The 10,428-nt window shown below is 51.7% G+C and overlaps 1 protein-coding gene across 4 annotated transcripts in view; it reads right to left on the bottom strand.

Annotated features, from left to right (window-relative positions):
- Positions 1–1,232: 1,232 nt before the first annotated feature.
- Positions 1,233–10,428, bottom strand: part of ALDH3A2 (aldehyde dehydrogenase 3 family member A2) — a 23,142-nt gene continuing 13,946 nt past the window's right edge. For 2 of the 4 annotated variants that reach the window (XM_049638071.1, XM_049638072.1), the window contains exons 9-12: positions 9,207–9,306; positions 4,898–5,133; positions 3,662–3,785; positions 1,233–1,623 (exon numbers count right to left, since the gene is read on the bottom strand). In XM_049638071.1, the coding sequence (XP_049494028.1) occupies positions 3,708–3,785; positions 4,898–5,133; positions 9,207–9,306 (414 nt within the window). In that variant the 3' untranslated portion in view covers positions 1,233–1,623; positions 3,662–3,707. Of the gene's footprint in view, positions 1,624–3,661; positions 3,786–4,897; positions 5,134–6,934; positions 8,426–9,206; positions 9,307–10,428 lie in introns of those variants that run through there. The other 2 variants (XM_049638073.1, XM_049638074.1) reach the window with 2 other exon arrangements.

The following is a 10,428-nucleotide window of genomic DNA, read 5'->3' as shown; positions in this document are numbered from 1 at the left end:
CCCTGGGACAGATTCATTCAAGGCAGCTGATTACACATTCTCTAAAGTGAATTACCTTCTCTCACTTGTGGGGGGCGGGCAGGGAGAGTGAAGGCACCGTAGCCAGGAGTCACCAATGCTTGGCAGGGAGGCTGCATTCCACAGGGCTCCTTCCCACCCTGGCTGAAGTCCCTCAGGTCCCAGCCATGCTCAGGAAATCCCCTTCCTGTGTCCTCTGTCCCCCTCTCTTCCAGCGGGACGCCGTGGCTTACACAGTCCTTCTCCAAATGTTCCACCGTCAGCCCCCCTGAGGCTCTCAAGCTCCACAGTCCAGAATATCCAAGGCCTCTGGCCCGTGACAGGAAATGGCTTTCCACGTTAAGTCCAGAAAGCTGAATTTATTCAAAAAGGGATCTCTCTGAAGTTTAAAAAAGTGAAATTTATTTGCATTGTGCTACGGAAATAAGAAACTTAAAAGATCTGTCCTTGAAGATCCACTGACTTGAAACTTTTAAGATCCTGAGAGTGTTTTGGTTTTTTTTTTCAACATTTATTTATTTTTGAGAGAGCATGAGTTGGGGAGGGACAGAGAGGGAGACACAGAATGTGAAGTAGGCTCCGGGCTCTGAGCTGTCAGCACGGGGCCCAACACGGGGCTCGAACTCACAAACTGCGAGATTGTGACCTGTGCTGCAGTCAGACGCCCAACCGACTGAGCCACCCAGGCGCCCCTGAGAATAAGTGTTGTTGTAAGTAATTTTATTACAGCATAATAAAAGTGCCAGTTAGGTTTTATAAGATGCAGAATTCTACAACTCCTGCCCAGTAAGAATGACGGGTGATACTTGCATGGAAATTGGCAACTGTCTTCCCTGGAAGCCCTGGGATCTGCGGGAAGTCTTGCGTGGCGTTAGTTACAGAAGGCATCTGCGGATGGCCACAAAAGACTGTCACAAACCAAATACAAGAGAGGGTGGAGAATGGACGGGAAAGGAGGAAGACCACTGGTCAGACAGCACGTTTGACAGGAGGGCTGGCTCCGGAAGGTCAAGTCCTCAAGTCCCAGTGGGTGAGGGACAGGGACCTCCCCCCATCCCCAACACACAGATCCGGTGCCTCAAACCTCAGGCAGGGCTGGGAAGATCTTTCCTCACCTCTGCGGGCTGCAGAGGGCTGTTGATAACCCCGGGCAGGGAGGAGCCCCCTGGAAGCTTCACAGAGTGATGGCGGAAGGTGGGGGGGGGGGGGGTGGCGGTGGGGGTGGGGGTCCTGTGTCCCATGAACTGGAGTAACAAGTCACTCAACAGGTTCAGAGACTCCTTTTACATCTCCCTGGGAGTCAGCCTAGTACCTTCTCCGCCCCCACCCCGCCCCCCACCGCAAGCTGAGGAACACAACGTAAAAGACGTTCTCTGAGTGTACCCCCACAGTGGGGGAAGGCTGTGGGGGGGGTCAGATGAAACGGGAAGTTTTATTAATGGTGAGTGGCAATGACTTGCAGGCTTGATTAGGGTGCATTTGCATATTTCCTTCCTATTTTTGGCAGGATTTCAAAATGACTGGTTCGTTAACTATTTAAGAGAGGAATAATTCAGTACAGGCAACTAGGAGGTTGAACAGGATCTTTCTTCAGTAGTATCCCGCCTAGAGAGAGGAGAAAGGAAGCCAGGTTACTCTGCTGCTGGTTTAAAACCCCCACGCAACCGGCCCTGGAACACGAACTCAGTATCGGGACTCTATCAAATGCCTGCTATTTTAAGAGATGCTTGAATGTGCCGTATACAAAAGGTCCCTGTGTCCCTAAGAAGGTAAGTGCAGTCTGGGCTGATAAAAGATTAGGGCCTTCCCTGCAAAGCGACAGTAACAAGGTGGCGACGGAGGCAGTGTTGTCTGTTATCAGCGAGACGACAGCAGGGTTGACACAGGAGTGGAAAATACTCATTTACTATCCTCCTGTTGTGCGTGGGGAGCTGAAGTCTCTACGTGAAGTCTGAAAATGGATCAACACTTTTGTTTCTAAAGTCCAAAGTAGTAGTGAATAGAATCCATACCGACTGAGCCCAAAGGAGTTCCGGCAGCCGTCTCAAGAGTTTGTCATATTTCATTTTCAAGGGCCTAATGACATCTATCAATTTTAAACCTTCTATGCTTTTCAACATTTTAACACCCATACCTCCTGCAAGGCTTTTGGTGGCTTAAGCTTTATAGGAACTTTACTTTGTGTAGACGTGTAGACACACACACACACACACACACACACACACATCTTTTAAATGTTTTCGGAACACTCCTTTCCACTCTGAGACTGACCTGTTCCCTTTAGACTAATAATCACTACTTTCAATTTCCCATTTAAAAATGTTCCAAGACCATCCTCACTGTGGTAAAGAGAGTTAATGAAATCACATCCAAGCATGTAACAGAATCACCAAGTGCAGAAAAGCCGTTTCAGAAAAAAAATGACTGCAGTTGGAATAAATAAAGACTCCTCAAACAAAAGCACAATTTGAGCTTAGAATCACTTACTTAAAATAAGAGGTGATTTGAGAAAGAGGACAGAGAGGCTCAGAGAGAAGCAGCAAAGAGGGAAAGAAAGCCAGATCCTGAGCGGTCTCACACTGAATCCAAAGCAGTGTGGACCACGAACACGGCAGCTCACGGTAACGGGAACCGAGGAGCGCCCTGGGAGATCGCTGTAGGCTGCCCTTGTCCTAGAGACGAGCAAGCCAAGCGAGGCCCCAAGGCGGGCTCAGAAAAGGCCTTGCTCAGAGTCAGAAATCTGCTGATCTCAGAACCAGGAATTAAAGCCACATTTTGTTGTTACCAGGTTCCATGTTTTTACACACTGCTGCCTCTCGAGATCTTATCAGAGAGAGGCTTGCCCGCCACACCCTTTTGGGAGTTCACGCGGGCTACCCGGCCTGCCCCCGCCTGCCTGGCCCAGCGCGCTGCGGCAGTGGGAACCTTCCTGGGTTAGAGGGGGAGCACAGTCAGCCTCCGAATTTGCCACGGCGCTACGAAGTTCCATCCCCGGGAAGAAGGTGTGTGTCAGGCTGGGGACTGATGTCCTGGGATCGGAGATGACAGGCAGGTAAGGGCCAGAGAGCCGAGCACACCTGGGACCTCAGGACGATGCGGAGGCAGGAACAGAAAGCCTCCCAGCTGCAATGTTTTGATTCGCTCAGTCTGCCACCATGAATTCTAAAGCCAAACTTCTTGTTAAACACCGAAACAACGCAGAACCAAACGGGACTCGGAGAGTTTTAGAAGACAGGCCTCAAATTATAAAACAGAGCGTTCACTGTGTCCGTGTGCTTCTTACAGATCTGAGCTGGTCAGTGGGCACGTCCTCTGGGAGGGCTGAGTAGACGGGGAGGAGGGGGGAGGAGCTCACGTGACTCCTCTTCTAGAAACGACGCATGCTTCGTCTAGACCCAGCAGGGCCACGTTACCTCTGCCTCCACACGTTTTTTAAGATCCCCACAAACCACCCCCGCCCTTTCAACGGTATGGGTAAGTTTTGATGCCCTGGGATGCTGGGCCAGGCTCCAAAAGGTCTGGAGACAGAGAGGTGAAACGCTGGTTCGATAACCCCTAAGCCTCTAGCTATACAGAAACCACTAAAAGAAAACACACCCCCGCCCGGCCCACTTTACAGAGACAGAAAACAAGCGGTTCCCACCTCACTCTTAGCAGACAGAGCTGGGTCCCGAGTCCTGCGGCTCCCATCACTGCTTACTGGACGACAGAGTCTGAACTGCCAGAAAAATCAACAGGGCCTTTCTCCTCAGCACAGCTTGGTGTTTCTGAGAAAACCCAAACGAGTTCAAATGCAACTGGTATTTCCAGTTCCACCAAAGCTGTGACGCTCGCTTAAGACAAGCCAACCCCCTTTTTGACCTTGAAACAAGAACACAGACGTGAACAAGCCATCTTCATTCAGCGCTCGAATCTCGCCTCTTTTCCGAGGCTGCTGACCACGAGTGTTGCCACTATTTTCAACGCATCTCGTCAGCTGGCTGGCCAAGGGCTCCAGGGACACGGTCGCCCTGCCCTACTCCACCTTAACTTCCAAAATCCTGGCTCTGTTCCCTCAGCCCAAGGATATGCAGACCGCCTCGGGACGCCAGCTCTCAGGAGGGCCGGGCGGTGAGCCCGTGTCTACGATAACTAATCGCCAAAGACAGAACGTACGTGGCAGAGTTAACTTTGGAGGAAACACATTCCACGCCTCGCTCGCCAAAGTTGTCCTACCACTGCTATTGCCCGCCGTGCAATTCTCTCCTTCGTCTCCACGGCCTGCTGACCCCAGGCACACTCGAGAACACGACTGACACGGACATACGGGAGGGAGGCAGAAGGATCAGAGGGCTGAACAGCTCAGAGTGTGACAAGTTCTACGGGGCCTTAAACTTTTTCTTTTTATTATTATTATTAATTTATCTTTGAGAGGCAGAGCACGAGCAGGGGAGGGGCAGAGACAGAGAGACAGAGAGACAGAATCAGAAACAGGCTCCAGGCTCTGAGCTGTCAGCACAGAGCCTGACGCGGGGCTCAAACTCACGAACTGCGAGATCGTGACCCAAGCCGAAGTCAGACACTCAACCGACTGAGCCACCCAGGCGCCCCTACGGGGCCTTACACTCTTAAACCAGAGGTCGGCACACTTCTGGAATCGTTTAGGTTCTGCGAGCCACACGGCCACCTGTCCCAAGGACTCAACTCTCGCTACAACGAGTCAGCGAGGGGTTGTGGCTGTTCTTCTGGCAAGACGGGCCGGCAGGCTGCGAGTTCGCGGACCCTGTCCCAGACCCGAGGTTAATTTAAGAGACGGAGTCGGATTTCTACAATCAGAGGAACTCCTGGACAGAAGACGCGCATCCGGCAGCCACGTGGGACCAGAGAGGCGGGGACTTACCTTGACAAGCACAGCCGCCACGATGCCCAGGAAAGCAAGTAACAGGAGACCGAGCTTTCCTTTGTTGAAGCGTTTCAGGAGGAAAAATTTGGCCCAATCCACCTTTGACTGGCTGTTGGGAGGGTACCTGAGCTTGTTAGGACCTTCCCTCTTTAAAGTTTTCAGTAAGCAGGGACGTTGATGCGAGAAAGTATCAAAACTATGTTTGCCGTGGTAAGCGCCCATCCCACTGGAACCTGAAAGAGAGGAAGGCAAAACAGGCTCCGCTGGAGGTGACACAAGCCACAAGAAAGCCACAAAGCTCCTGCCGCCGGGGACGCCCCCCGCTCGCTTCTCAGCGTGAGTGGCTCTTCCGGGAAATTGCTCCCAGCGCCCCCAGGACCCCCAGCAAGGTGAACCTCCCTGTCAGACAGGCCGCTTTCCGGGGCGCCTGGGTGGCTCAGCCGGTTGAGCGTCCGACTCGGTTTCGGCTCAGGTTATGATGTCGCGGTTCGTGGGATCGAGCCCGGCGTCGGGCTCTCTGCTGATGGTACAGAGCCCACTTGGGGTTCTCCCTCTGTCCCCCTCTCTCTGTTCCGACCCCCCTCACGCTCTCTCTCTCAAAACAAAATAAACATTAACAACAAGACAAAACAGGACGCTTCCCAGGAGTCGAGCCAGGACCTGCCGCTCTCCGGCAGTGGCTGTCACTGACACCAAAGACCACACTGTGTTCGCTCCCGCCACAACCCCACTGTACAAAGTCACCATCGCCCCCAGTTCCAGGCAGGGAAAGGGAGCTTGGCCGCTCAGGTAACCTGCCCAAGGTGGGGAGTGCAAAGCCAGAACGCTCAGTCCAGGTCAGCTGGACTCCTCGGCACTGTGTCCTCTCTTCCTTCTGTTCCATGTGGCTCTACGTACCCACAGCCCTTATTCACCCACTAATGTCCTCAAAGATGCGACAAAGTAACAAAGGCAGGATGACAGGGTTCCCGCTGCCGGGTGAGAGCTAATACGCAAGTACAAACCTCTGCCTTTTTTTTTTTTTTTTTTTTAACGTTTATTTATTTTTGAGACAGAGAGAGACCGAGCATGAATGGGGGAGGGTCAGAGACAGAGGGAGACACAGAATCGGAAGCAGGCTCCAGGCTCTGAGCTGTCAGCACAGAGCCCGACGCGGGGCTCGAACTCACGGACCGCGAGATTGTGACCTGAGCCAAAGTTGGACGCTTAACCGACCGAGCCACCCAGGCGCCCCAACCTCTGCCTTCTTAAAAAGCCATGCCCTGTGACAGTTTTCGCGTCCTTATCGTGGGTGCTACGTGGCAGCTACATACGTATGCCACGAGGGTATAAGGCACGGATGAATGGGGCCACGAAGCACTTTACTGGTACTTTACAGGCTGCTGGGACGTCATTTAGGGGCAACCAAAGCTGCGGAGAAATCCGGCGATATATGTCAAACGAGATGCATTTTTCAGGAAAACTCGAAACTGTCAATATGTTAATAGTGTTTGTGCCTGGGGGGCGCCTGGGGGGGCTCAGTCGGTTCAGCATCTGACTCTGAGTTTCAGCTCAGGTCATGATCTCGCGGTTTGTGACAACACCGTGTGACATTTTCTCACATCGGTATGCTTGTGCGTCACGAGTTTAGTAACTGCACGCTGTTCCAGCCTACGAATGCCGCCTTAGGGTCTCAGGATTCCACACTTTTTGTGTGATGATTCTGATGTATTTTTGTGCAGTTTCTCATTATTTCCTTAGGGAAGAGGTCTAAGAGTGTAACTACTGTGTTACAAAGGCTTAGAAAGTGAAATGCTGGGGCGCCGGGGTGGCTCAGTCGGTTAAGCCTCCGACTTCAGCTCAGGTCACGATCTCACGGTCCGTGAGTTCGAGCCCCGCGTCGGGCTCTGTGCTGACGGCTCAGAGCCTGCAGCCTGTTTCGGATTCTGTGTCTCCCTCTCTCTGACCCTCCCCCGTTCATGCTCTGTCTCTCTCTGTCTCAAAAATAAATAAATGTTAAAAAAAAAAAAAAAAATTAAAAAAAAAAAAAGAAAGTGAAATGCTTTTTTCTCCCAATTCTAAAAGTAATACAGGTTTTAAGGGGAAAAGGGCCAAAACAAATAAAACACTACAGAATGGGCATAAACATACAGGCATAAACACTATTTTTTTTTTTAAGTTTGTTTTGAGAGAAAGAGAGATTGCGCTTGTGGGGGTACGAGTGGGGGGAGGGGCAGAGAGAGAGAGAGAATCCCAAGCAGGATCTGTGAGGCAAGTGCAGAGCTGGATGTGGGACTTGAACTCATGAAACTGTGAGATCAAGACCCGAGCTGAAACTAAGAGTCGGACGCTTAACCCACTGAGCCACCCAGGCGCCCCAAAGGTTATCTCTAAATAGTGGGGTATGGAAAATCTAAGTATTTATTCTTTGGGGTCTTCTCTCTTTTCTTAAGAAGCCTATATTCCTGGGGATCGGGACAGGATCTTGCGGTTCGTGAGTTCAAGCCCCACAAGGGGCTCCGTGCTGACAATGTGGAGCCTCCTTGGGATTCTCTCTCCCTCCCTCTCTCTCTGCCCCCCTCCTCCTCTCACTCTGTCTCTCTCTCAAAAATAAATAAACTTTAAAAAAAATTAAAAATTTAAAAATAAAAAAAAAAAAAACGAGCGAAGCCTGTATTCGTTTTGTATTTAACAGGAGAAAGAGTTTGTTTCGTTGTAAAGAAGAAGAGGGTACGATCAATGACACTGAATGCCACCTAGTCAAGTCAAGTTGGGACTGAACAGACGTCACTCGACTTGCACTCGGGAGGCATCAGTGACTCCGGGTGGAACAATGAGAGTCTTCGGTGGGAACCGGGACCCTGTGGGGCCCTGAGGAACGGGAGACTGGAGTCGGAGTGAATCCTCTAAGAATCTGGGCAGTAAAACTCGAATCACGGCAGCCCCGGTCCTCCAGGCTACCCTTCCTTTCCTTCACCACCTCCCCACTACGACATACTCAATCCATCAGGCAAATCCTGTTGCCTGACTCCCCGGATCAACTCAGCCCCCTTCCCCAACCACCCAAGTCCAAGCCACCACTCGCGCCAGCCCGGACCCCTGACCCGGCCTCTGCCCACTCGCCCCTCGCGTACGCCGGCCCTGCGCTGGGTACTGCCGATTCCTTCGCCTCCTAGGAAGGGACACGTGGCCCGCGGCGGAAGCAGGCCACGGGAGGAGCTGGCCTCGACTGGGAACAGGTAGTCCGGCTAAAATGAGCCATTTCATTCCCAGGGACGACTTCACTTCTGCTCTTACAGAGGGACAGAACACAGCAGAGCTTTCAAGATGGCAGCTTTTGTTGTCTGCTTTTTATTACGAGAGTTCCTCCGATGCGCTCGTTATTTGTGATTCTTCGATGACCTATTAGAGAGGCCTACCACCTAGCTCCTGAAGGAAAGATACAGAGTTGAGCCGTCATCTCTGGCATCAAAGAGGCAGGCGGGTAGCAGCCCAAAGGGCATGTGTCCACGGAGCTTCACTGAGAATACTTCCTGCCCGTCTTCTCTAGAACACAGGACATCTCGTGCTCTTCTCAAATCACGAGACAATGTGAGGAGAGGCTAGTCCCCACACCAGGGGCTTGGGGAGCAGTGCAGGTGGGGACTGAGGACTACTTAATGCCACCCTGAGCAGACAGCAAACGGACATCAGAGACCCCAGAATGCTGCCTGCCCTTGGCATTCTGAACCTGTCATTCACGACCTCATCTTGAAAAAGACAGATGGAGGGGCGCCTGGGTGGCTCAGTCGGTTAAGCGTCCGACTTGGGCTCAGGTCATGATGTCGCCATCCAGGAGTTCGAGCCCCGCGTCGGGCTCTGTGCTGACAGCTCGGAGCCCGGAGCCTGCTTTGGATTCTGTGTCTCCCTCTCCCTCTGCCCCTCCCCCATTCACACTCTGTCTCTCTCTCTCAAAAATAAATAAAAACACTAAAAAATTTTTTTTAATTTAAAAAAACATTAAAAAAAAAAAAAAAGACAGGGGAAACTTATCAATTAATTTGAGACCTGACTTCCGGCCAAAAAAAAATCCCCTAAGTCTAGGGAAAGGACAATAACTGAGTAAGAACCAACATACAAGTAAGTCGACAAAAGGAGCAGAACAGTTCCAGACTGTGGTGAGTGCTAAGGGTGGAAAGTGGGTGACAGGACACACAGTCACCCCACGGCAGGGGGCCTGGCAGGGTGGCGTCCCCCGGGAGAACACCGTCGAGCGGGGACCCCAGACCGCCGGGGCAGATGATGCGATTTGCCGTCTACGCCACGGAGGGCAGAGAGGAACACTCACCCACTCCTCCAAAGGGTAAAGAACTGAGCATGAAGTGCATGATGACGTCGTTGGCCGTGACGCCACCGCTGGACGTGCTGTCAATCATCCGTCTGATGAGCTGCGGAACAGAACAAAGGCTCCGGGTCAGCAGCATCTGGGGGACCTGCACTTGCTGACTTCACGCGCTGGCACGACTACTCGGGTTTGGGACACTGTGCCAAACGTTCCCGAAGATGTAAACAACTTAACGGGCTGTTCAATTTAGCAAACGTGTCATCAGTATCTTAACTTCTTAGATGCACGTCTCGTCCTTCGAGGGAGGCGGCACTGTACCAGTCCTGCTCACTCCATCACGGCCCAGAGCAGGACTACCCAATGTAGCCACAAAAGTCTTCGTTTAGAAGGGACAGTGCGGGGGCGCCCGGGGGGCTCAGCTGGTTAAGCGGCCGACTCTTAATTTCGGCCTGGGTCGCGATCTCACGGTTCGTGGGTTCGGGCCCTGCGTCGGGCTCTGTGCTCACAGCGCGGAGCCTGCTTCGGATCCTGTCTCCCTCTCCCTGTCCCTCCCCTCCCTTCAAAAATAAATAAATTTAAAGACATCCGGATGGCCAACAGGCACATGAAAAGATGTTCAACGTCGCTCCTTATCAGGGAAATACAAATCAAAACCACACTCAGATATCACCTCACGCCAGTCAGAGTGGCCAAAATGAACAAATCAGGAGACTATAGATGCTGGAGAGGATGTGGACAAACGGGAACCCTCTTGCACTGTTGGTGGGAATGCAAATTGCTGCAGCCGCTCTGGAAAGCAGCGTGGAGGTTCCTCAGAAAATTAAAAATAGACCTACCCTATGACCCAGCAATAGCACTGCTAGGAATTTACCCAAGGGATACAGGAGTACTGATGCATAGGGGCACTTGTACCCCAATGTTTAGAGCGGCACTCTCAACAATAGCCAAATTGTGGAAAGAGCCTAAATGTCCATCAACTGATGAATGGATAAAGAAATTGTGGTTTATATACACAACGGGGTACTACGTGGCAATGAGAAAGAATGAAATATGGCCTTTTGTAGCAACGTGGATGGAACTGGAGAGTGTGATGCTAAGTGAAATAAGCCATACAGAGAAAGACAGATACCATATGTTTTCACTCTTATGTGGATCCTGAGAAACTTAACAGAAACCCATGGGGGAGGGGAAGGGAAAAAAAAAAAAAGAGGTTAGAGTGGGAGAG

The sequence above is a fragment of the Panthera uncia genome, chromosome E1 (assembly GCF_023721935.1).
Source record: "Panthera uncia isolate 11264 chromosome E1, Puncia_PCG_1.0, whole genome shotgun sequence".
NCBI classification, from domain to species: Eukaryota; Metazoa; Chordata; class Mammalia; order Carnivora; family Felidae; genus Panthera; species Panthera uncia.
Note: the sequence above shows the minus strand (reverse complement) of the source record. Positions and strands in the feature narration are given on the sequence as shown.